The sequence below is a fragment of the Neopelma chrysocephalum genome, unplaced genomic scaffold, assembly GCF_003984885.1.
Source record: "Neopelma chrysocephalum unplaced genomic scaffold, ASM398488v2 Primary Assembly neopelma1_96, whole genome shotgun sequence".
Taxonomy (NCBI): Eukaryota; Metazoa; Chordata; class Aves; order Passeriformes; family Pipridae; genus Neopelma; species Neopelma chrysocephalum.
In genome coordinates this window covers 586,169-613,919 of record NW_020897759.1, presented here as the reverse complement: position 1 = coordinate 613,919, position 27,751 = coordinate 586,169, and the positions used below count along the sequence as shown (strand labels likewise).

Below are 27,751 nucleotides of genomic sequence, written 5' to 3'. Positions count from 1 at the left end.
TGTTGAGATCAAACTGGTGACTGAGTATGGCCAGGAGAAGAGTGGCATTGCAATTAAGCAATAAAGTGTGCTTTAGTGATACTAATGCTAGAAAAACTCTCACTTCAAGCAGACTAATAGAGTACACATGGTGTGCTGGAAGGCTGGTGCTCCTATTAGCAAACCTGACAGGCTTCTGAACTGGGTTTTGGAGACCAAAGATGAGACATATTAGAAAAAAAAGTCCCACAAGACTAAAGACCTTTTATCAGTGGTGCATGTGCTTTTTTATTAATAATACAATAACAAGGCATTAGTTACAAATGTTTGGTATCAAGGTGACCTGTATCCTGACAGACATGAGGGTTTAAAGACAGTAACACCCCCACAACCACCTGCTGGCTCTGTCACCCTAAGAGGATTAGCAAAGCCCAATACACACTACTAACATCTTCATGCAAACACACTGGAGGGAACTTGAGTTGGCAAGAGGTGATTTTCTTCCAAACTTCTCCTTTGGTTTCATTTAACAGACAGCAAAGTTTGGGAAGGTGGAATCATCATCTAGAAAATTTTTAATTCGTGAGCACTACAGGTTTCACGGGGTTCCTTAATTAACAGCCTAGAAATTATACAGCTCCACCATCCTGAGCTTAGAAACAGAGCAGCCCCCAAGAGGAAAGGCACCATTTATGGTTATTTTTGCTGCCCAAACTGCGCCAGGTCAGGGCACTGCTGTGCAAAGCATGGTAATAAATGACATGGAGCAGCAGCCCATAGTCCGGAGCTGCCTCACAAAGGCAGTGAGTGACACATCATGAAGTTCAGGCCTTTGATGGAGCCCTTTCACCTTAGTAAATGCAAAAAAATCATACCAAGGGATCTACTGAATGGCCAGGCAGAGGCATCCTGAGTAACAAGGGTAGCCTGGGAGAACTTCATGACATGGCAGGGAAGGCAAGATAGATTTTCAAAATAAAAATTGTACAAGTGTATTTCAGATTCAAATGGATTTAGAAACTTTATATTTCTCTTAAGTATGTTGCAGAGGTCTGGACTAACAGTTTTACCTTCATTATGTAGTTGGAGACAAGAGTGCAGCTATTCAGCAGGTCACTTACCAGCACAGTCCTGCATTTAGGACTCTACTGTCATAAGAAAAGTAGCTTAAATTCCTACAGTCACCTTGCAAAAATCTCACCATTTGTAAGATTCAAGATGTGTATTTCACACACTGATCTCAGAATAATGACTCATTGCATGTTTGTTCTTTTGTGCAGCAATTAGAAAAGTTTTGTTGTTAATGTCTGATTTATCTGAACTACCAAATATAACAGCCAGCAGATTTCTTAGGGCTCACAGGGAGCAGAACACAGATCCATGTTAATGCTTCCTAAGGCCTTTTAAAGAGCTGTCATTACTGCTGTGTTGCAGTCAGTGCTTTTTTAATTACATTAGTACATCCATGTGGTTACAATACTTTGTGTGTTTCATCAAACATTTTCAGACTTACATTTCCAAGGCTGGGCCTTAGCCAAGGGGATGTCTTTAAATGTTTCAGTGTAGACCCAAGTTTAGGGCCCAGACTCTCAGTTCACATCAAATCATGACTTGATCACAGTGTAATGATGCTGAGCAAGGATCTGGCCCTGTGGCACCGTGTTTAAAAAGCTGTGTGTCATAAAATACATCCAGTTTATTAGTGGTCACACTCATCCCTGGCACAGGAACACCTAAAGCCTCATGAATGCAGTATGATTTTGGGCAGGTTGGCACACTGCTTCCTCCTTTCCAGCTACAGCATAGTCCCAAAGTGCATCACTCAAAGTGCTCTGTTGAAAACAGGCCAGTGCAAAAACACGAGAGTTTGTCACTGGAAGAAAATGGCTTTTGTTTGTTGGTCTTTTTTTTTCAACTGTGTGCTTCTAATTAATCCAACAACATTTTCAAATAATTTAAGAAAGTGTTATCTTACAGAATTAGAGAAAAGCAAAACATTAACAGATATAATTATTAAATAAGTGGGGGAAAAGATGAAAAACCATCAGCAATTCAAGATAGGAACACACAAGATAGCAAAATATTAGACTATTTCTCTGCCTCTAAATTCACTCATGACTTGAACAGGATGGATTCTCTTCTTTGCAGAACCTTTTCTGACAGCGGCATAGATTTCTTCTGGTTTCTCTCTTTTAATGAGGGGCTTCTTCTCTGGAGCCTTCATTCTCCACATGACAACTGGATGTCGTGGGCCACTGGGACTCTGAATCTTGATAATCTTTGTGGATGCAATATAGGACATCTTCACTGTCTGCACCACAGCATTCATCAGATTTTTGGCGGCCTGAATTAGCGAAGTGACGCTGTCCAACTGTAATAAGGAAAGGACACATTAGCCAGGGAAGTCTGTGTGCTTTTAATCACAGCATCAGCAGGAACAAACGAGTTAAAAATAAGGCTACCATACTAAACCCTAATTTCCTTACTTTCCCTTGGTGTGTCTGATCACTATATCCATGTTCCCCCGCTCAGATTTAAAGTGATATACAGAAATTTGTGCTGGTGGAATATATAAATACTTATGTAGACAATGTTAATAGTTTTCTTGGTTTTTAATGTAAATTCATGATGCTTGTCTGCAGAGTTTCACCGCAATTACTACTGGTGGTTAATGAAACCAACTCAAAGAAGAGCTGTGAAAATCTGACCCATTACTTCCTTTGGTTCAGCACTAGGCAAGGTCTCCAGCTGCTCATGTCACATTCCAGGTTCCCACACATGCTCGTGAGCAATGCTGGGATGCTACAAAGTGCCTGGCTTTGTCAGGAGCCAAGTCAGCAGCCAAGATCTGTAAGGGTAATTAAGAGCAGGATAGCACACAGAAATCACAGTGACTGTGTGGCCTCTCCAACTGCTTATGGAGTGCCAACATAAGAGTCAGAATGTAGAACAAACTAATCCCCCATCACTGCTACCACCTTCAGCAGCACACAGCACAGGCATGCAAGAGGTACAGGAAAGGTATTTTCCATCAATACTCATGGAAACACAAAACAGTAACACTGAGGAAGCTCTCTATGGTTTGGACATTAAAAACAGCAGGACTCATCTCTATAAATGGAGAGCCTACAATTCACCTTCTAAACATCCCATGTGTTGAAGCATTTGCCTTCTGTAAAAGCACTGAGGCCAGTTCTCTAAAGGGCCATGAGTTTGTGCTTTGCCATCCAGCCGAAGCCCACAGCCTTTGACAATACACAGCTTTGCAAACTGAGTCATTAGGAAAGGTTAAAGGGCTTCTCCCCTTTGCCAGGTCAAATGAATTGATCAGGTTCTCACCTGGAGTGTGTTATTGCCTGTCTTCATTGTCATTGGGTAATAGGAACACATGTTGGTTGTGTAACACAAATGCAAATAAGGCAGAAGTAAAAAACACAGCCAAGTATCTGGATTCAGTTGCAATTTGGAAACACAGGAAAACCCTCCAGTTAACACAACACTTACTGCTCCTCTCTGGAAGTGCCAAAAAAAATACTCCTTACTACTTCCACCCCGCCTCACAGTTAAAACAGTTAGAGGCCTGGTTGAATGCACACCTATGTGCGATGGCAAACTGAAATTACCTCTATGCTCCAAGAAAAGGTGTTAAATTTACCAGATGGCCGTTAAAGTTCATTCCTTGTTGCAGCACGGGAGCTTTCTAGAAAGGACAGTTTATAAGAGCCCTGTGATCTGTGCAGGGCAGTGTGTGGCCATCACATTATGGGGGTTGTGGGTTATAAACTGAATTAGGGAAGCCACTCAGCTCAGCTTGGCAGGACAGCATAGCTCCTGTGACACCATTTGACATGAAGTTCAAAGCACATGCTGATCCCCAAGCCTAATTTCAAATACTGCCTTTAAACCTAACATTTTACAAACTTCCAGGCTGTCAGTAAGGTTTCTGCTCAGAGGCCCTGTCCTTACACTCCTGACACATCTGCAATTCCCAGCACATCCCTTTTTCTAGGGATGCTGACTGGGGTGTAGCAGTAGCTCTGTGGCAGACGAACTCGGGTCCTGGCCAAATTTCACACTGCTGAATACTGTCACAATAAATTTACTTGATGAGAAGGAGAGAGACCAAAGTTCACATGAACTTCTTTCTTTCCTGCTAACCAGAGGATTAATTATAAACAGACACACCTATGCATACACACACAAAATTTTTTTATTAATTGAATTAATAGCTGACAACACTATAGTCTTCACAGCTTCTTAAAAGCTTTGAATAATCTTTTTCCCTCACTAAATGGTCAATACATACACACTCACTTTTCTAGCACTGGCAGTATAGTAACACCAATGTGAAGCTGCTGGGTGAAAGGAAAAGATAGCTTTGGTTCTATTGCAGATTTAAAAGGCAGTTTTTCACCTTGAAGTTTGTCAGTGGCTGTAAGTGTTCCACCTTTTTAAAGCTGCATTAGAGGCACACGAGGAGAAAGAGAGGCTGGGTAGCAAGATAGGCTGGGGTGTCAGTGGTAGGTCCAGTGAAAGCTGCTCCAGGAGTAGGGAAAAAAAAAAATCTGTTTGCATGGAAGGGAAAAGGCTTCCAGAAGAAATTGGCAGCATCCAGGCAGGATAAAGGTCACCACAAAATTTTAGCTGTTTTTTTATTGTGACTTCAGTGTAACTGTGAAACATGGATAATAAAGTGGGATCCTTTCAGGTGAGCATTACAATTTACTTGGCCCTTCCTCTCCTGCAGAAACTGAACAGTTACCGCCTTGTTCTGGCTCCTTTAACAAAATGTTTGTGGTTATGAAACGGTTCACAGCTCCCTCACCCCACCACTGTGATCAAGAAATTTTTATGTCTTAAACTATAATCATATATATCTGCTGTAAACAACAAATAAACTTCATGGGCCCCTAATTTTGATGAGGTTATAACTGGAAACCAATATGTGGAATGTCAGCCTCACAATCTGACATAGGCTTTGAGAGTGGACACCTGCCAAGTCCAGCATTTTAAACGCTAAAGCTCCAAAGACTGATTTCCAAAGCCAATTGTACCGAACTGAGGTGGCTGAGTTCCACTTGTCATGCCAGAGGAACCAAACCTCTGCCACACTCTTTAAGCTCTACAAAAGATGCCCTGAGATACAAACAGGCTTGCAGATACCTAAACCAAAGATATAAGAAATAGCTGCTGAAGGGCAGATGACCTACAGAGACCGCTAAGGATGTTTAAATAAGGGGAGTGCAGTTTAAATTAGGGTGCTGCAGCTACCATAGGGATGGAGGGTGTGTAGGTGGTGTATGTCAGGACAGGCAGCAATCCACATTAATTTTACTTTCCTCTTGGCGTAGGCAGTGAGATACAGGGAGACTCAGTTAATGCTACCCTTCAGGCTCTGTCCACATTCTTTGCAGCATCCTACTGCCCATATTTTCCCCTCAGCTTTCTGGATGCATCTCACACTTGTCTTCTAAACAGGAAGGCGGTGGTGGTGGTGGGGATATTAACAGCATCCAATATTTCGGAGAAGCTTTTAAAAGATGTTCTTGGACATGTACTATCGATGATAAGAATCAAGCCACACATTGAATCTTTTTTTTTGTCTCTAGAGAGCAGCTGTTTTTATACCTCAATGCCAGTAGCATTATAGAGTTTGGTGGAAATCTGTTGTTCTTCTGTAAAACTGATGTACTCAAGGGCTGTCTTCGCTTGGATGCTTTTATCTCAGATATTCAGCAGGCTCTTCAAGGTCTCATATCCAGGAAAACTGATGAAATGAAACTTGGCATAAATGAAAGACTGATAAAATATTCATTGAGCGTTTAAGTTCATTTCATTTACAGAAATGTAGCTGCAAACTCTTCAATGCACAGCAAGAGGTACATAAAGATTCTGTAGCAAAATAAACAAACCAACCCCAAACTAAAAGCTGTTTTATTTTTGCCTGACTCCACTTTTACTCTTTCAGCATTTTCCATGGAGACGCAACATTCCAGCCTCCACATTTCACAGGTCTGACTGTCAGTTAAGACAGTAATTCATTAAAGGCTTTAGGAAAAACATCCTTTGCCATATCTTTACTCACCTGTCCTATTATTTTCCATTGCAAAACAAACACAGAATGATTCTATAACAGTGGTTATAGAATCACACTGGGGTGAAACACAGAAGATATAGATGTGATCATAGTACTTTTTTAGGAAAAAAGCCCAAACACCCAAGCCCCACCACCACTACCAAAAATCCTACTGGCAACCCTCCTGCTGAAATGGACTCTCATCTCCAGCACTTTTATTCTTCCTCTGCAATGAGTCCTGAATGCAAGTAAGCAAAGTCTCCAACGAGTAACAAAGCTGAAGAAAAGGGAGTTTAAGGGGAAAAAGAAATAATTTTGAAACTTTATTTTCAATTTGCTTACATGCATTGTATTTTTCTCATTTTTGGTAAAATAGTTTCATGTCTTGGAAGTAGCAGCAATCCATTACTGTAATAAAATATTGAACAGTTATTTTTAATATTCAGAGTGATTAAAAGAATTGTGACTTAGAATTTGAAGAAACTCTTCTGCTGTTGAAATATTTTCTGTTCAGTGCACTAAGAAATGCTTGGCTTGTCACGTGTCACCAGGAGTCGTTTCTGTAGCGGTTAAATACAGAATTTCCCTATTCCCAAAGCACCTAAACAAGCCTGTGTCCCACTCCCATTCTTCACATAGATTTGCAGGTGCTGCCTCTTTGCCATAAAGAAGTGACAGACCTTATTCTTTCCTTCTGGAATAAAGCTGTGAGGGACTGCACAAAACAGTCCTCACAAAGCATTGGATACGTACGGTGCCAGTGTCTGGAGCCCCAGCTGGGACACCCCGACTGCTCTGCTCTGAGCATTCTTGTTTGCTTTACAGGGAACTAAGGTTTTGCTATTTGAGAACAGATTATCCGTTGGCTGTTTTCCATCTCCCAAGCTGTATTTGCAGTTCAACCAGATTTTGGTTTTCGTACAGGTGGGAGCTGAGAACTGAATATAAAATACACAGTTCTTTTGTCACCGTTTGAAGCCTGAACTTAAAATTATTTTGGAAACAAGGTCAGATATTAAAAATTAATCATAATTGAACCACAAGGTTCATTAAATATATTCCTAGAAGCAAATTTCCTTTGTTACACTGTACTGAAAGACTAAGACTGAATTTTCATTTCTTTGACAGCTCAAAAATAACATGAATTCTACATTTCTGTAAAGAGCAGTGCGTGTCTGAGTAGTGCTGCATTTAAGGTAAGGAGTATTACTACATTGTGCTTTTGATTTTAGTCCTGCCTTTTTTACTATGCTTTTACCATTTGATTTTTATGAATTTCTTTCTTGTGCTTTCACTAAGGTTGCTACATAAAATAAAGTGATTTAAGTAGCAGAAAATCCAAACAGGTTAATTATTAAGAGTGAAATCTTGGCTGTTGAAGACATCAGAGTTTTTCCTTGTCCTTGGCCAGGATTTGAACACAAGTTACTCGACTTGTTTTCTGAGCCACACTAGTGATAATTTCATTTTAACAGAAATCTTGACGTAGTACTGACACTAAGAGATGGGTGTTCAAGAAAGCATAGAAAAAAGTTAAAGAATTGGAAGCACTTCATTAGCTACCATGTTTCTTCACACAACTTCATTCAACATACCATTTCATAGATTCAATCCCAGTTCAGGTTGTATAGAAAATAAGCCAAAGGGAGAGTTGCCATTGTGATTTTTTTTAATCTGGAAACTGTTCACCTCTGCTTTGCCACGTTCTCCCTTGGGATACTGGAGAGATTTCATCCCCATTCATGGAACTGGCCTCGGGAAATCTCTTTCACCCTTTGGGTTGTTTATTTTCAATGAACTGAGTTTTCCTAAAAATGCGGCAATCCTGTTGGTTATCGATGTCTGTCTGTCCGCCCAATGATTGCATTTTACACCTCAGGAGTTTCTGGGGTTTGATCTGTGTTTTACTCATTTTTCAGGTGGGGAAATTGAATCTAATGAACTAAATAACCAACCATGACCAGAATCTGCTTCAGGCTAAGTAGGATTCAAAGAACTGAAACTGAGTCCTATAATTAGACCAGGCCTGTGGCCAAGTTAAATGATAAACAACTTACATTAAGGACTGTAAAACTGTTCCTCTGCAACACCATAATGGAATAGATGCTTAGCCAGGCGGTTATCTCAGTCCCTCCCAAGTACTCACTTCCAGGGAGGTTTTAAAAAAAAGGAATCTATTTTTTTTTAAAAACAGGTCTGGAGAAAAATCCTTTATAAAGGATAATATAAATCCTTTCCTTGCTGTTTATGAAGAAATCGAGTGCTTGTCGCAATAATCTTTTACATACACTGAGGCTCAGAACTATAAAGCACATCCTGATTTTTGCTAATTACCAAAGTAATTATTATTAGGAAAAGTTAACTAGCTTGTAGTGTACCTCACCAGCAATACTTCCTACTCATTTGAATTAGTTCTTCTCAAAGTTTAGAAAGCAATAGTAACTGAGATGCCTGGAATTGACAGGAAAATCTATCCCTTGCTTTGCTTCCAAAGGCCATGAGTTCTATATACACACACCTGCCAGCACATACTAGGCAAAAGCAGAGAAAGCTGTAGTGTTATTACATTAAAAAAACCCCAAACAGTGAAACATTTCTGTCACCGCTCAGTAGAAGAAAATTTTAATAAATCAGCTCTTGCGGGCTAACATCAGCTTTTAGAAAATGGGTGTTTTAGTATTTTCAGGGTCAAACATCAAAATAAGAAGTCATTTTAAGCATGGTGTAAGGCCCTATAAGTAACCTTCCACCATCCTTTCAAACGAACTGAACTACACGTTCCCAGTGACGTGGAGGGATACCAGCCAGGAGAAACAAACTGGCTGAAGAGCGAGCAGTGGACATTCCCCTGGTGCACAGAGGCATCAGCTTTGCCAGAACAGCTGTTGTAGACCTAAAGCAAGGCAGAAGGGATGTTTTTCCACTGAAGGTCTCTTCACTCAGCAGTGAAAGCAGGACAGCAGCACTGAAGGCGGTGGAACAAACCATCTACCTGTAGTAAATGCAGTGGGCTGTAACAGCAGCCCACATTTCAGCAGGACTGCCAGCTTGCTGCTTAGTCCTTTGTTCCCTCTCTTCAGTCCTACTGGGGCTGCAGCTGAGAAGTAGTTCTGTCCATCTCAACTTCTCTTTTAGGGGGAAAAAAAATGCCTAGAAACCCTAAAAGGAACGGAAATGCACTGCTCCTATGTCCCTTGCCAAAGGAGCAGCTCTTCAGGAGTTGAGCACAGTGCCAGCTCTTCTCCAGCAGCAGCTGAAACCCTCCAAGTGGAGTGAAGGCGTGGAGCCACTTGCCAGCTGCCACAGCTCTCACACATTGGCCAAGACATCGCTTTCCTGGGGTATGGATATCCAAGGATTGGGACTGCGTCAGCCAAAGGCCTGGTGGCAGACACTCTGCCTTGTATTTTGCTACCTGCTACCTTATATATAGCTCTGACTGTGTTTTCACCTGCAGCACAGCCTTCAAAGCTGAAGGTCGTTCATAGCAATGCAGGGAACTTATGATTTAACAGCCATGGGAACTCAGTGGTAACTCAGGAAGTAGAGCAGACATTTAAATCCAGCCTCGAGGCATGAAGTTAGAAGTATTAAAGCACCTACATTTGGCACAAAAGCTGACTTACGTCACTGTTTAAGGTAAAGTCTGGCTCTTGAGATAGCAAGAGGAAGAGCTGAAGATAAATGAGACATTTGGAGAAAAACCAGAGAGACACAGCCTTCAGTGCACAGGTAAGGCTGACCAACCTGAGAGTGCTTTTCTCTGCCAGTTAGCAAATGTAACTCTGTAACTCTGGATACTGTAACTCTTGAGAACTCTCTCTTCCACACATTTCCTTTTTAAGGTAAAAAAGCTCTATCTCCCTTGCCAAATACAATCTAAAATGAAATAGAGGAAGATAATGACTATAAACAGCACAAAACAGAATTGCCTGGCAGAAGTCAGGGAGAATGATATTAATATGTAAGGATCTGTTAATTTTCTGCTCTGTGATATAATTTGCTTTACTTAAAGCCACTGTTGGGGAAAAAAACCCAGCAAACTGGCAAGGTAAGGTGCAAGCCTATCACTGTGCAGTACTTGAGAATGAATTATCAGCTTATCTATATAAATGAATGCAATTATTGTCAATCTGCATACTGCAAATGTTACCCCATTATTTTGTGCCTGAAGAGGCACAAATTTATTCCAATTAACAGAAGGAAGTGTCCGTTTCCTGTTTAGTCGCTCCTAATGAAGATGCAGTGAATCCTTACCATTTTTTCTTGTGCAGCTCACAAACAGGAAATGCAAGCTGCATTATTGAAAAATATGTTTTATGGAATTATTAATGAGTGATAATAACAAAACTGCAGTGAGTGGAGAATTAGAAGCTAATGATCTACATCTCCTCTTTTTCTGTACGTGACCCTTGATAACTGGGGCTCTGACTAGAATGAAGGTACTGGAGCTTGGGGAAGGACAGTGAGAAAGGTGGACTACAAGATTACATGGCCTGAAGTAAAAAAGCCACTAAATGAGGAGAGAATTCCTAGTTCTCTCCTAAGAGAGAACTTTTAGTTAGGAGAACTCTCAGCTGGATACTCCCCAAAGCATCCCAACTGCCCCAGGCAAACTGGCCTATTTAACCTACGCTAATGATATGTGGGGGTTATTAATTTTGGGCAAGAAACCCTCCAGGGGAAGTTGTTAGAGGAGTGTTACAGGGAAGACAAGGTTACAGTGGACACAGCTGAAAAGCAGCTGAAGAAGGTAATGCGGTACCAAGAATTAATGACTACGAACTGTGTTTATGGATTTAAACATACTTTTTCATATGCATAATGTTTGCTCTTTTTTGTCATGCAGTACATCCCAAACTGAGCTGTGCTGGCAGTCAGCAGTACCTCCCCCACTACAATGCTTATATAGGTGAGAATACAGAGATACAGGTGCCCTTATACCATGGCACTGCTGAGCACTGTTATATGGTCCTAGGCAATGTTCATCTGTAATGCCATTTATATCTACTTTACTTGCTCTGCCATAGCATCATCCAGAAGAAGATACTGATAAGACAGACAATGTGACTTAACTATTTCAAGCAGATAGATCTACAAATATGTGATAATATATCCTTCATCATTTCCTCCTGACCTGGAAGTACATCTCTGGGGATTTCTTTTTGTGTTCAGACACACATATGTGCATATTCCATGCGTGTAAGGAAATGAACCACCATCTTAAAGTGTGTTACAGTACTTAAAACCAAACTACTTCAGAATAACAGTGATAACATATAATATGTTTTGAGAATTAAAAAGAAAAAAAAACAAACAAGTGATTGCTATTCCTTTTAAGCAATTAGTCTTATGGTTCACTGTCTTAGATTCTCTGTGTTAAGTGTGTATAAAAAACACGAAATAAAATGAGATTTGGGGTGACGTTGGAACATCTCTTGTGGGTCCCTTCCAACTCAGCATATTCTGTGATTCCGTGATCTTGCCAGTACAGGAAAGCCCAACTGAAATGCAACATTTATGTCAATTAACAGAGTAATTTATACCATTTTTCTACTTACAGCAGACATGATAAGCTCTCCACCGAGATTCTGGATTTCTGCTTTAACTTGACTGCAGATTTTGAGCTGGTGGGAGTAGAGCTTGATCTGTTCTAGGTAAGCCAGTAAATCCTGTTTGCACGACTGGTCTGGACACTGAAAAGAACAATTCATAAATCATTTCAGCAATTGCTGATTCAAACATGTCTCAGGAATCATGTCAATACTTCACTGAGGAGTATTCAAACTGTACATTAATTTAGGCTTGTCTTTCACTGCAGCTGTATCAGGCTGCACAGTTCATTCCTCTTGTGAAGGTTTTTAATGCAATAGTTGGAGGATCAGAATAATCTTAAAATTCCTCATATTCACTTTTTAATACTGCTGCACTTGCCTTAGCAATATTTCTAAACACATTCTTTACTGTATGGAATAATTACTTTTCCTTCAATTCCATAGAGGTTATGTTTTTTATTTAAGAAAATACCTACATTAACAGTGATGTGGGGAATATAAACATGCATTTTGTGGGCAAATATAAACACACATGCAGAGACAAGTTAACATTTATATATTATGCTTTATCTTGTAATATGAACTATGGGGGTTTTTGTGTTCCATCCAGAGTGAATTCAAGTCAATCCACAGATCATCTATATCAGTGGGAACAGGAAAATAAGGTCTTACAGAAAAGTCATTGATTGCAATACTTTTAACAACACGGATTTTTTTCCTAATATTATTTTTTTAAATAAAAATAGGGTCTTTCCAACCTCATTTTTGTGAACTGCCAAAATACGGGGAGTACTTGGAGGGGAAATATTGCTCTGAGATACCAGACCAGACACCAAAGGCCATGCACGTGTTTGTTCTGAAGCTGCTTTTCACTGCTCTGGCAGAATAAAGGCATCTTCAGGGGAATGGTGAGTCCCTATTTTGCTACCACAGCTATAAAAATTAAGTGTGATAAATAAGCAATGGATCCCTACAGTTTTTCAGAGATGTGTTTTTAGACTGTGTGCTGTACTTAGATAATAAATACAGTCACTTTTTTCTGATAGGAAACTGTGTTCAGTTTTGCATATTAAAAAAGCAAATATACATTCCCACCAACCACTGTCATTGACTGTCAATGATCAGTCAACAATCTATGCTTTTATATTGATGGTTTTATTTAAACTTTTGGTCTTATGGAATTGTGGTCAATGGATTTAAATCCAAAACCTGCCAGAAGTCGGCAAAAGCACCAATGCTACTTAATTCATAAAATGTTTTATCTACTGGCTTTGCTAAGGAAGCCTGGTATACGTTTAAAGGGGTGGTGTGACAATTCTATCTTCATGGCTATGCAATATGTTTGCTTAAGCAAACAAGGTCATGCTTTAGACTTAGGAAAACGTGAGAGTAAATAAGGAAGGTCAGACTGAACAATTTAAAATTAATTAATACGACCTGGATATCAGTCTTTATGGTGTGTTCTGCTACATCTGTTACTAAAATGTTTTCTGTGCTTTGACACAGAACAAAATTTGTTTTGTTCTTTGTTTTTAGAACAAAACCAGAAGTCTTTCTTGACAGCTTCTCTTGCTGTGTGTGACGTTTTCAAAGTGTTAGCACGTATACTAAAATATGTCTTTGTTTCTTCCTTACTCAGCACTGCTTTAAGAACTGTCCAAATCAATATTTAAACACTGGTATTTCATTGACTGCTTAGAAAACACTCATTGTGTATTTTATTTTAATTAATAAAAATGTATACTTCCAGTCAAATACAACGGTAATACCTCTAAGCATCAGAATTAATTATATCAACACGAGGCATGTTCCTGGAAAGAGATTCCTTCTCCTCCCTTTTTTTCTTTCCTTAACTACACTGTGACTTTGTCCTCTCAGCCAGAAAAACTCAATATATAGGGTGGTAGGGTGGTAATATGCCAATATAGTGTCTCATGCACTTAAAACAGTGACAATGTCAATTAGAGAAATTCAGTGACAAGAATAATTATTATATAGTACTCTTTTATATAATAATATTGTCAGGCTTGTCACATTTACTATCTTCCTTACATAGCATTAGAGAAGAAATGTGTACCATTTTAGGAATGCTAAAGATGATATGAACCAAAGTCTGGGAAATGGCCACTCAAGAACAAGACCTTGAGGTCAAAATAGTTCTGTGAGAACACTGTTTCAATGCCAGGAGCATTCAAAACAACAAATGTTTGGCATTCAATAGGAAAAGTCTTCTGAAATGTAATTATGCAACTGTACAACTCTGTGGCATACCCACAGCTTTACAACCCTGAGTAGACACGGTGCATCTTTCCCCTCCAATGCCCACACCAAGGCACATAAGAAGGACAAGAAAGATTTTAATGGACACAGGTATTCTTTCCTCCATTACAAACCCAAGGGGTTATTGAAAGTAATTAGACTCTGTTCAAAACAAAGGAAATGGTTTTTAACACTGGGTGTTAAGTTGCAGAAATTTTTGGTACCGAATGATTACATTAAAAGCTTAAGTGGCTGAAAGAAGTCACTGGACAAATTAATGGACTATTCTGTGTGTCTGGTTTTATATGTTTGGTTAAGTAAATTCTGGAATGGCTGCTGGGTGCTGGGACTGTATTGTGGGAGTATCATGCCATTATCCCACTGAGTTCTGTAAGTATTCGCTATTAACTGTGTCAGCAACAGGGTACTGGCCTGAACGTACCTGTGGTCTGGCCAAGTGAGCTCATTTTTGTTATTCACCCATAAAACTTCACCAGGTGAGACGACAAAGACAGGGATTAACACAGCAGAAGAGCAGGCATTTGCAGGGGTAAAGATAACATTCTGCACTACTTTAAGCAGGATAAAATATTACAAAAAACCCTAAAGCCTCAAGCCTCATAGCATATCTAAATCAACCATTGACAGATGTTAGGAAGGAATGTACTGTGCAGGACATTCCATAAGGAATCTTCTACATATTGCTCAGAAGCATCTGTTACAAGCAACACTTGCTCACTAGTGAAACCAAAATCTGGGCTGCAACAGAAGGACAACTAATAAATTCTGCATTTAATCAACTCACAGGCCATTGATGATTACCAGTTTAATGTCTCACATTCTTAGCTAGAGATGCCCACAAATTATGAGAGGTTTTTTTTCCCATATATATCACAGGGATCAGTACAGACCCACATCCAAAAAACACAGTGGCATTTTACCTAATAGAAAGAATATCCACAGGAACATTGAAGTGATTTGATAAATTCAAATTACACAGTGATTAAAACCATATTGAAACCAACATTCACAATCGCAAGTGAAGAAGCCACCGGCACAGCAGTGGCACAAGAGGTCTAGAGAAACAATTTTCCTGGAAATTCTGATTGTAGACAATACTGTTCTTGGTTTAATTTCATCCCTTTGCTAAAAAGCCAGTAGCATTTCTCTAGAATCCAAATCTGTCTTCGGGGTGATTAATATTGGGTATAATCACCCACAGGCCGACTACTATAAATGTGTGCTGTGCCTGTTGAATGCTACACCACGTGGGGTTCCCTTCACTGACAGGGATGTAAGATTATTTACACTGTGCTTTCCTTACTGTGTTAATTAGGTCTGGCAAACAGCATTTTAAATGACACCTCACAGTCTGAGTGCCTGTCTTACTGGGATCGTAGTGGGTGCAAAACAACTGGAACACCAAGGAGGCTCTTAATAAAACCTTAATCTTCAGCACATTCCATCAAACCAGGATGTACTAACTAACTGCCTTAATTATCTCATGGCTTCCAGGTCACAAATTTGACAATGAATTTATAACAATCTTATTTTAAACTACATGTATTATCAATGTACTTGTGATTCATTTGCCTAGGTTGATGTTGATGCTGTACCGTGATTATTTTCACAGTTGTTAACTCTGAGCCATTTTAAAAGTGTTGTGAGCACAGACTGAAATATAACTGAATTCTGCTAATTGTACCACACTGCATCCCTTTCCTTCAAACACAGGAAGAGGGAATCATAAAAAAATATGAAATTAAAGAAAAATTATATCAGAGAGGTTCTGTTGTGGTTGATGAGCTATAAAAAGACTGCAAATACAGTTACAGGGTAGAGTTTACTGTGGAGTTTTTTCTTTTGTCCTAACAGAAATACAGTAAGAATGATGTAATTACACAGTTCTCTGAAATTACATGGAGTATGAATCAAAATTATTCATTTGAAAATGTTTCAATAACAGGAAAAGGCCAAAGAGATACAACAGTGATTCTTCATTACCCAGAGGTTGCTTCTGTTGGGTGCCTGCTCAGGTCTGAGCAAGATGGAGGAAGCAGAGTGATGGTTTTGCTTTTCTTCCTTTTGTGTAGCTTTGAACACTGAAAATCCTGTCACACATTACTGTGGTCCTGGTAACTCCAAAGGCAGAGGAAGAGCTGAGTCATGGAAGCTGAACACTAAAGTGATGCGCCTTAATTAAAAGACAGTATCAGAAGTGGTAACAAATACTTAGATGGAAGTCTAAGCTTGAGAGCAAGTGGTGGAACAGTGTCAAGAAGAGTATGTGCAGGAATAATGGAAGGACCTATATCTTGAAAGATCAGCTAATTGAAAATTGAAGCAAATAACACAAATCCATTTTTTTCCATGTAATAAAAATTCCACATAATTTAAATGTTACTAAAAGGCAGCACGTGAAAAATTCCACTAAAATGTCTGAATGCTGCTGAGGAAGGCATTAGTAAAAACCTTATTGACATTCATGTTCTACTCTGGGCACCAAATTCTTGAAGGGTTCCTCCAGTTTGGCTGAAATTCAGAGAAGGACTAGAGAAAAAAGCCCAGGGGATTGTAAAGTTTATTTCATTTTAAGACCCTGAGATAGAAGAGTATAGGAAATTTGCCAAAATAACAGCTGTCTTTGAAATACTTTTGAGATTAGAAAAACACCACATAGAAAATAGCTTTGTAAGTTAAAGGATGACTTGGCACAGGCAAAAAGAGGTTACAGAAGTTAAAAGATTTCTAGCCATCTGAGGAATGAGAAAATCATATGGTTGTAATAGGAGGAATAAAGGGGGAGGATTCCCTTTTTTTACTAAGTTTGACACACATCTAACAATGACTGTAGTTGTGTTCACCACAGCTGGAAGGGCTGCTTTGGTTCATGTTTTGATTTGGGTTTTTTAATTGCATGTGTTCCTTTGCTTCTAGTGCTTGTAACCTGAAATTGCATCTAAAATAAAAAAACCACCCATAAGTAACGAGTGTCCTTCAGATGCACACGAGATGCCACAGGAATAAATACCAGGGCTCAGGTGGCTCATGGGTATCAACTGTGCAAGCTCTGAGCGAGGACAAATGGAAATAATTTGAGTGAATTCAGTAAAATGGTTGCCATAACTTGAATGATGTCACATTTCCCAGCAACTATGAGGGTCCACATAAATTATTAGCACTTATGGTTCATGAATACTTTTTCCTCACACATGAGATTTGTTCATGTTTCTAGTCTGGAGTCACTGTAATAACACAGATGAAATATTTCTTCCCTAAAATTTCCCTTTATCTACAAGAAATATTTCAGCAAGAGTGGATTTTCTGTTCTAAAACCAGCAAGGATTTATGACCCTTACTCATCTTTGCCTTTGATATCACAATGGTTTCTGCAATATATCAGTGACAGTTTTGAATTTTAATTTGTAATTGATAACATCTTGAAAGGAGCTATTGTCCAATGCCCCTGAAAAGAGAGATGTGCTGGGAGAATATCTGTCAAGATCAGAAATGGGGACTCAAGACATTTTACCTACTTTTTCCACAAATCTGACCACAACTGTAGAGGTGCAAAATAGAAATTCTTCATCTTGTTATCTGGAATTCAGGGAGACACATGACAACAAGTAACAGACTGTTGCTGCTTCCTAGACACTAGAAAAGCAAGCCTTGTGTATGAAAATAAAAAGTGAAGGTAAAAAGAGAGAGTACTTAAGGGTGTGGAAATAGTGACCATACCATGCTACACCAGACCTAAAAGGTACAGGAAGAGAAATGTTTTAAATGTGATGTTTGCACACTGCCATTTCCCTACACTACTGGTAGTGCCTGGCCCTAATACAACCAACCCCACCTAGTGAGGAGGTGTGTTCAGTTCCTCAGCCACCACTGCAGCTCCCAGCCAGGCTGCTCCAGTTACCCTGCTCCTGGTGAGGGTCTTCTGGTGCGGGGTTTTCAGCCATTGGATGTTTTAAAAATCCAGTGGAAATAAAGTGGACCTTACAGCTGTAACACTTTGCGTTTGATGATGATATATAATTCTTTTAAATGCTAAAAAAAAAAAAATCACCTCAAGACAGCGAGTATTCAGAGGCTGAAACAGCCACTGTTGAGGGGCAGAGGTGGAAGGAAGATAACCCAAGTACAAGATAACCCAAGTTTTATTCCTCTCTCTCCCTCTCTTTCGTTATTGTTATCATTATTCTTATTACTACGACTACTATTACATTTTATTTTGTTTAAATTATTAAGCTTTTTATCTCAACCCATGAGTTTTATTGTTTTTTCCAGGTGACTGAGCATGGTACTTAGTTGCCAGCTGGGGTTAAACTGGGACAATAGCTTTTATGTATATATATTTGTATGTATGTAAATGTATATTATGTATTTATATATATTTGTATGTATAATATACATTACATATATTTGTATGTATGTATAATATATATTATATATATTTGTATGTATGTGTAACATATATTTTATATATATTTATATTTGTATGTATGTATATGTTCACTGTTGTTCCAATATATAAATATACACATATACATATATATACATGAATGCACACACATTTATATATACATACATATATACTATATGTCTAAAATGTTGCATTCATAGCTGAAGGGAACTCACAAACATTCACACGTACATACAAATGCATCTGTAGATAAATATGTCCATACATATCTGTGAATGTACACTTAAATATAAGTGTGTATGTGTATAAGTGTATATAAACATTAATATGTATGAAGAAGAGAATCCACACATATATTAAGACAGGATCTATATATCCATGGCTTCAGAAAGGGAGAACAGAAGGAAAATCAGACAGTAGATCTAAAAATGTCATGAGCACTTAAGTAAGTGACCTTCTTAGGTGTCAGAGGTTCTGTGGATGGATGGGTGTGGGACAAAGTTTACTGCACTGCTGCATAAATAACCCACCTGATCCGCAATGAGCCGCGCCAGGATGTCCATCCTGGAGCCTGACTCCGAGATCATCTTTGCTGCGTTGATCACATCGGATGTGTGCTTCAGTGGTCCTCTCCCCCTGCAAAGGAAACAAATGCAACTCTGTTATTCAACAACTGAGGATAAATCATATCCATGCACACTAGGCACAGAAGAACTCAATTAAAATTCCCCTCCCCAGCCTCAACTGTTTTGTTTTCAGGTCCCACAAATTTGTATTGTTTGGCATCAACTGGATGCAGAAGTACCAGAAAGATGTCACACAGCTTTTTCATACTGGAAGCGTAACCTAGTCCAAATCAGAATTTTAAGAGATTTCTTGTGTGGTTTGGTTTTCCCAGGCTTATATGAAGTTCCTCAAATATGAAGTTTCTTCCACAAATTTTCTCGTAAATATGTTCAAAGGAAGTTCAGCACAGCAATATATTCAGAGAGTCATTATGGATACCTGTTGTTTTTGTTGTTTTTTTTTTTTTTAATTTATTTGGTGCATCCAAGAGAAAATAGAGATAATGAACAGGGCTGCAAATCAACTGGCACATGCCACTCAAAATATAGATATGCCACATCTGAAAATACTTTCCAAACAATTTCATAATTTCTTCAGAATTTTCTGCCTAGGAAAACAGTAAAGTTCCTGAGAACAATTTGTCAAGGAGTGAATATCTTTAGTTTTATTATGTGCACATTTAATTCCTGAATGCCCCATATCAATTTACAAGTTCTGCACTGGACAAAGGAAGTAGACAACATGAAAAAAATTAACATACTTCTTTGTTCAAATGAGAAGACCCTTTTCCTCAAAGTCAGTATGGTTTCACGCATAAAGAAGATTTACCATTCATTCCAGTAAAAAAATTGATTTAGACTAAAAGTATTATCATATATAACTATAAAAACACTTCAGTAAAAAGACGGTGATGACAACGTGGCAGATATGTTTAATCTCATCCTGATTAATCATGTTGCTCAGCAAAGAACTATTTGTTAATCCTTGGGAGTAAGGCAGACTAATTACAGTTCCTCATTTTCAACTTTTGAAGTTTACATTTGGAACAACCTAGAATCAGGTATTTTACACATTATTTTTTCTACAGAAAGGCATCTTCTTGTTATGAAAACCTACTTAGCAAGTTGATCAGTTTATAAAAGAATAATAGGGTTTGTGGGGAATGAATTTGCAAATGCAACTTCATCCCTGTGTCCAGAATGAAGTACTTCAAATTTCACCCATGCCCTTCATTTTCCTTTCCTGCTATTTTCCCTTCAAACCCTTAGCTGCACAATTGAATCCTTACAACTGCATATTGGCCCTCCCCACCATATCAGGCCACTAATTAGTTTTTCATTGTAATTTTCACTGTGGAAGGTTCCAAAGGCCAGAGGTCTGTCAGTCATCCATAGCAAGTCCCTCAGGTGCTTCGCAAACTATCAGCAGTCCAGTACCCTCCTGGAAAGGTCCAACCCAGTCACCAGTGAGAGAACACCAAAGGTGAACACAATCCAGAATTAAAGCAGCTCAGAAAGGAGAGATGTAACAGTCCAAGGCTATTTCTGTTAAGCAAATTCTTGTGAGTATCAGCCAGCAGCTTTTTTGACATCTGAAGCTACACTGAATGGGTACTTTGAAGGTGAAGCTCTTCAATTAAACTAGCAATTTCTTGTACCTGTGCAAGTCCCTCAGAGATCTAATGAGAATGAAGCAATTCTACCCAAGAAAGGTTATTTCAACCAAATGAACAGGAAGTATTTCCTTTCCCCACAAATATGGCCACCAGGAGAGCTGTTAGAGGAACCTCAGCAATGAGTGTTCTGGACACTTCTGCTCCACTTGCCACCTAATTGTGCCAATGGTTCAAGTTCTCTATTGGAGTCTCTAAGCAATGTGGGGCAGGATGCTTCTGAGCTCTAAGCCCCAGCTCAGTCTTGAAATGAAGGTTTAGTGTTTAGCAATGCCTCAGCCTTGTATTAAAAAGCACTGAAATCCCAGCATGTTAAATTACACATACAAGGAGGGCTCCTTTGCTATACAACCAAGAACTAACTGTACTCCTTTTTTTACCTTCAGGTAAAATGCAGAGCCTTTGACATAAAGCATAGGTGTAACTGCCTCAGGGTATGGCATAATGAGCAATTATGATGCTTGGCAATTCTAAGTACTTAGAAAAGAATACTTGGGAGAGTACACCAAGTCTGCTGAATCACCAGGCAAACTGGAAGAAAGAGAAAGAAAAAAGACAAAACAGGATGATACTTCAATGGGAACAGCTGCAAACATTAAATTTGGACTTTACATATTAAGTGCTTAGAGAGCAAGAAAGAAAGAAAGAAAGAGAGAGCCTATATAGTAGTTTTTTACAGAGCCAGAGGGGCTAATACAGTGGGCCAGTCTGAACAGGAGTTTGTGAGGCAGTTGCTGTTATGAAAACAGCAGATGTCACACCCAAGGTGGACAAAGCAAGTTTTCCTTCTGCTTTCTCCATTTGGGTAAGACTGCAGCTGCAGTTCAGGGAGGGGGGTTCCATGAGGAATGTTTTTGACATGATGAAAAATGTGCAAAAGGGATGATCAGACATGTCATAAACATAAGGAGAGACAGAAGGGTTCAGTGGGGCAAAGGAGGAAGCACGAGCAGGAGAAGCTGCAGGACACAGATGGTAACAGTCTTCAAAGGAGCTTCGTAGGGGATAGGGGAGGTGGGATGGAGCTCACATTCTAGAAAAGCAGGTTCACGTGAGGTGCTGAGCTCAGGAGGAACCAGAGCAGAGCAGCCAGGAGGCTTTGGCATCACTGCCAATGGACAAGACCAGACAGACATCTGTTGTGAAGGACAGGGTGGTATCAGTCCCCTTCTGAGGTCTCTTCCAGCCCAATGATTTTATAATTTTAAATTTAACAAAGAAGTTGCATGTTTTTTGGTGAATGGTTACCAGTTGCAATGCATGTTGCCTTCTAATGTTATCAATGCAGATGTGCACTTTTGAATTCCCAGTTTTCCTGATTTACCACCAGATCAGCAGATTCAGAATGCCACTTACTCAGATTAACTCCCTGGATCCAGATGTTAGAAACACAAAAAGTCCATTAAATCATCTAGGTTGTTTTCCCCAGCCATTACACAGCTCCCTACCAGTTTTATATTCACTTGCATTTTTTCTGGCAAGTTTGAAGTATGAAGAACACTTTGTTTGGAAGGCTGTTTCCCTGAGCTATCCATTTCACTCTCTGGAACATTTTCCCAGATATTTCACTTAGTTCTCTCTCCATGTCATTGTAACAGCATCCCTTTCCTTCTATAGATGTAGTCTCTAATCCTTCCTCACCACGTGCTGAAGCATCCCAAATTGTGGTAATAGTACAGACCTGCAGGCATTAGCTTGGCTCCTGCACCTACAGCCAATAAAGAAACTAGACAGATAAAAAAATCCTCCCACCAAGTACTATCTGCTGGTCAACAGCATCACAAAATTGCTCCTTCGTAGAGTTTTCCACCTTTTCCCCTACATAAATTTCTGTGCTATGGCAACCATGTAATTTATTTTTTTTTATTATTTTTTGAGTCAGCCTTATCTTACTGTTTTTTCCCTGCTTCCAGTCTCTGAAATGTTTAAAGCCAAACCTCATCTCACACACTCAGTTACTGAAATTCTTTCCCAATGATTTCAGTAATTCATAACGTATAGTAGACTCTAAATTCCTGATCTGGATTGATTGCATGGAAGATCTAATACACCTATTTTCCTCACACTTGACTATTTCCAAGCATGAAGCCTTACTGGCTAAGTGAGCTGATAACACAGTCAAGGTTGTGAAAACAAAGAGGAGACACAAAGTACTACATTTACAAGCAATTATGTCCCCAAGGTAGTGATGGATTGTTACTACAGCTCAAATCACTGCTCTATCCAACAAGAAAACTGGGAATAGGCCAAAAATAATATAAGAGAGATATCCAGTTAAGTCTAACTAGAAGGAAAATAGTTGGATTGTCTACAAAGAAAGCAGTTTAGAATATCTTCAATAGGTGTCGGAGAAAAAAACCCGACAAACTTCACATAAATGTTTCTTGCAAGGTACAATCATAACAAGAAAAAAGTTGGATGATGTTAATTAGTACAACACCAAGGGTTTTGGATAAATGTGAAAGACAGACTGAAGCTGCTCAATCTAATCATTCTTGCTCCAAGCCCTGAGAAACCGTGTGCCTGAAGAGAAACTCCATCCCTGTCTGCATAAACTTAACTGCAATGATTAGCAGACATCAGTTTTGGGCATTATTTCCTGTTGTCCTTCACACTGAAAAGTAATTATGCTCTCTCAATTCTTACTATAAAAGAAACTTGTATTCTTATTTCAAATCCAAGAATTTTTTGCCATCCATCACCTTTTCCAAGAAAAGTCTCCTGTCTCGGAGCAAAGCTGAGTGGTTTCCCCCTACTCACTGTGTTCACCTCAGCAAATGTTTTGTACTTTCCCTGCATCAGAAACAGCAATGGGGAGCTCTACTGACTACTCAATCTCAAAAGAGAAACTCCTCCCTAACACACACCCAGCACCACAAACCACCATCACACGTAAGGAGTGATTTCAAAGCACTTCCAAGGTGTGAACTTGAAGCTTCGTGAGCACTGTCAGCCCCAACCCACAGCTCAGTGTCCACTGTCACATTAAAGTGTTGAGCTCCACACACTGACCACCCCATCGTCGGTCCTAGTTTCTAGATCAGCAACTCCTGACAGCTCCCACTGTTTAGTTTTGTAAGAAACATCCCTTACTTTACTCACAGAGACAGAATGATACTCCCAAACACAATTATTACATTTTATGTATATTACTGTATTTAGTCAATTCACTAATCATTACATTCCAAGGTACCAACTTGTGCCTCCTGCAGTTCTTCTCCAAACATACCATGTGTTTCTCCTTTCTTCTGCCTTCCCACTGCTGCTCTGCCTGTAATACTGGCATGGTAAGAAATCTAGATTCCAGTCAGACATTCTGATCTCTGTTCCATGAGCTGTTTCTGAAGTTTGCTTTTTCTTTTATTAACCTACTGATTGTGTGCAGGCCTGGGAGCAGGGATAAGGAAGCAGGATTCACACCTCACTCATTACAAATGCTCTATTAACTTACTGAGTGAATCATTTTTTCCTGTAAATTGCTTTGCCTGCCCCTCCCAGCTCCATGTGCACAGTTTTAGATGAAATCTGTGAAATGCCTGGATGAAAAAGTTTGCTTTTTAGAATCATGTCTATAAACAAAAAACCTTTTTATTACACCTGGCTGCACATCTCTACCAGTTACACCCAGACAAACAGGAGACAGCAGAGCTCCTCAGGAAACCCACTTAAGGAAGAGGTAATTGTAGATTGTACAGGTGGATCACCAAACTAACCTTTGCCATTTCTTTATAGCTGTAGATATAAAGCAAGAAAGATTCTAGTTTCTCTCATTTTCTATCCCTGTCTGAGTTTAAAGGTTTGGAAATCAGGAGAAATGAATTCTTAATGTCAGCAAAACTAACTGGCTAAGGCCAAACCCCCACTCAACATTTACAGATGCAATGGCTGAAGCAGGTCTACTCTCTAACAAAATAAATATAATGCAAATAAAAGTGTAGTCATGTGAGAAAAGGATGGTGTGAAGAAACATTAAAAGGCATGAAGTAAATCGCCATAAACTCTCTGCAATAAATAGTATTTTGTAGGTAGAAATGCCTTTTTTGAGTAAAGGAATTTAAAACTTACAAAAATACCTGAATTATATGGACCAAGGAATGGGACAGTGAAGTTCCAGGCAACGTGAACACAGCATATATCATAGAATCATAGAATCAGCTGGGTTGGACGGGACCTCCCAGATCATCAAGTGCAACCCTTGATCCACTACCACCGTGGTTCCCAGACCATGGCACTAAGTGCCACATCCAGTCTTATCTTAAAAACTTCCAGGGACGGAGAATCCACCACTTCTCTGGGCAGCCCATTCCAATGCCTGATGAGCCCCTCTGTAAAGAATTTCTTCCTAATATCCAACCTAAACCTCCCCTGGCACAGCTTAAGACCATGCCCTCTTGTCTTGCTGATAGTTGCCTGGGCAAAGAGACCAACCCCCACCTGGCTACAACCTCCTGTCAGGGAGTTGTAAAGAGTGAGGAGGTCTCCCCTGAGCCTCCTCTTCTCCAGGTTGAACAGCCCCAGCTCCCTCAGCCTCTCCTCGTAGGACTTGTGCTCGAGTTCCTTCACCAGCCTCGTTGCCCTCCTCTGGACCTGCTCCAGGACCTCAATATTCTTCCTGAGCTGAGGGGCCCAGAACTGGACAGAGTACTCGAGGTGTGACCTCACCAGCGCTGAGTACAGGGGAAGAATCACACCCTTGGACCTGTTGGCCACACTGTTCCTGATCCAGGCCAGGATCCATTGGCCTTCTTGGCCACCTGGGCACACTGCTGGTGCAAGAAGCTCATGTTCAGCTTCTTGTCAATCAAAACTCCCAGGTCCCTCTCTGCCTGGCTGCTCTCCAGCCACTTTGTCCCCAGCCTGTAGCGCTGCATGGGGTTGTTGCGGCCAAAGTGCAGTACCCGGCACTTGGTCTGGTTGAACCTCATCCCCTTGGAATCAGCCCAACTCTCCAACCTATCCAGGTCCCTCTGCAGAGCCCTCCTACCCTCCAGCTGATCGACACTCCCCCCCAGCTTAGTGTCATCTGCAAATTTGCTGATGATGGACTCAATCCCCTCATCTAAATCATCAATAAAGATATTAAACAGAACTGGGCCCAACACTGATCCCTGGGGGACACCACTAGTGACTGGTTGCCAACTGGATGCAGCACCGTTGAACACCACTCTCTGGGCCCGGGCCTCCAGCCAGTTCCTAACCCAGCACAGAGTGCCCCTGTCCAAGCCATGGGCTGCAGCTCTTTCAGGAGTGTGCTGTGGGAGACAGTGTCCAAGGCTTTGCTGAAGTCCAGGTAGACACATCCACAGCCTTCCCCTCATCCACCAGGCGGGTCACCTGATCATAAAAGGAGATCAGGTTGGTCAGACACGTCCTGCCCTTCCTAAACCCATGTTGGCTGGGTCTGATCTCTTGTCCATCCTGTAGGTGCTGTGTGATTGCACTGAGGATGATCTGCTCCATAACCTTGCCAGGCACTGAGGTCACGCTGACAGGCCTGTAGTTTCCCGGGTCCTCCTTCCAGCCCTTTCTGTGGATTGGCGTGACATTTGCCAACTTCCAATCATCTGGGACCTCCCCAGTGAGCCAGGACTGTTGGTAGATGATGGAGAGCAGCTTGGCGAACTCTTCCACCAGCTTCCTCATCACTCTTGGGTGGATCCCATCTGGTCCCATAGACTTGTGGGGATCCAAGCAGCTCAGTAGATATTGCTATCTGCTCTGTAATTCTGGAAATGAAAATGAGATTAATACAGAAGTTTCTCTTTCCTCTTCCTTTCTCCCCTCCTGCCCTGGCAATGTAACAGGTCCGTGTCTCACTCAAAGAGCAGTAAGGGAGAGGAGGTCCAAAAGCACAGCTAGAGTGGGGTAAATACAAACCAAATCTGCTTTGTAAATGAGTGTTACACGGGCTCATCTGAGTGGGACTGGACTTTATTGGGTACCTTTGATTGCACAGAAGCTGTCCCAGCCCCTGCTGTCCTGGGTAATGCTGGCACAGCAACTGGCCCTATTTTGTCTATCAGTTCCACATGGTGTCTGCTCAGGGCCAATAAATCCTATCAATTTGTAACCAAACAAGTTGGAAGCATCCAGAATATAACAAAGAGATAAGTAAGAGCCCACATGATTTTTCAAGCATAGATATTGTCAGACCAATGGAAAATAAGCTTTTATAGCTTCTGGAAAGAACAGAAGCTGTAAATACCATGTATCTTCAGAGAGGCTTCTGAAACTGTCTTCTGTTGCATTTTCATTAACTGCCTAAAGAATACATGGAATATAGATAAAATAATTGCAAAGGAGATGCAAAACTTGGAAGAGCACACTCCAAGACAGACTGGTTATCAAAAGGTTGCTGTCGCAGTGTAGGGAAAAATAGAAGAAACCTGAGTTCTCTGGGATCTGCCCTGGTGTCTGAGCTGCTCAGTTCTTTATTTATGAATTGAATGAAGGGAAAAAAGAGAATGCTTAATGAGCTTAAACTTGATACTGATGTGGAAAAAGAAGAAAATAGGCTAACAGGCCAGATATGGAATTAAGAATTACTTTGAGAAAAGCATGGAAGAAAAAGTAGGTACAGATACATTTGTATCTGCAGAGATACAAATGGAGACTCAGGCCCTACACAACAGGACAGTGAGAAGCAATGAGTTTTAGTGGATCACAAATCCATCAGGAATTGACCCTAACATGCTGCAGAAGAAAAAGTAACAGGAAAGTCATAAACCCCAAGGAGAGGTAACATTTCTGCTCTTTTTTACATTTGATTATACCTTTCTAGGCAGATGCCATCCATGAAATTCAAGTTTTGTTCAGTTCCAGAGGAAACAATTTACAGATGTAGAGTCGTTCCCCCAGACAGCTTTTTTCCTGTGCCACCACAAATCTCTCCCCAGATCTCCCTCTGCTCTGCTTCTCACAACCATATCCAAACATTGTCAGTATAATGAGGGAATACCACAACATCCCAAGTGAGCAACTTCTGGTACCTAAACTAGGCATCAACTGTATGTATCTCAACCCTTTCTATTCTCATTATCTCTGAGATGCTTCTCCACCTCTTCCTGCTTCCAAATCCAGCTTTTCAAAGGACACTTTCATTTTTTAGCTCTAAGGTCAGCAGACCTCACTAGTCATGGGCTTTAATTTGGCTGCCTGTTATTTTTAATCACTATGTTACACACCTACAGTTACCGGTTCAGTGACTGCAGGAAATC

General features: G+C 40.2%; 1 protein-coding gene across 8 annotated transcripts in view; it reads right to left on the bottom strand.

The window, feature by feature from the left end:
- Positions 1-253: 253 nt before the first annotated feature.
- Positions 254-27,751, bottom strand: part of CTNNA3 (catenin alpha 3) — a 428,400-nt gene continuing 400,902 nt past the window's right edge. For 7 of the 8 annotated variants that reach the window (XM_027694077.1, XM_027694076.1, XM_027694079.1 and 4 more), the window contains 3 exons: positions 18,826-18,931; positions 11,617-11,751; positions 254-2,350 (listed from right to left, as the gene is read on the bottom strand). In XM_027694077.1, the coding sequence (XP_027549878.1) occupies positions 2,063-2,350; positions 11,617-11,751; positions 18,826-18,931 (529 nt within the window). In that variant the 3' untranslated portion in view covers positions 254-2,062. The remainder of the gene's footprint in view (positions 2,351-11,616; positions 11,752-18,825; positions 18,932-27,751) is intronic. The other variant, XM_027694078.1, reaches the window with a different exon arrangement.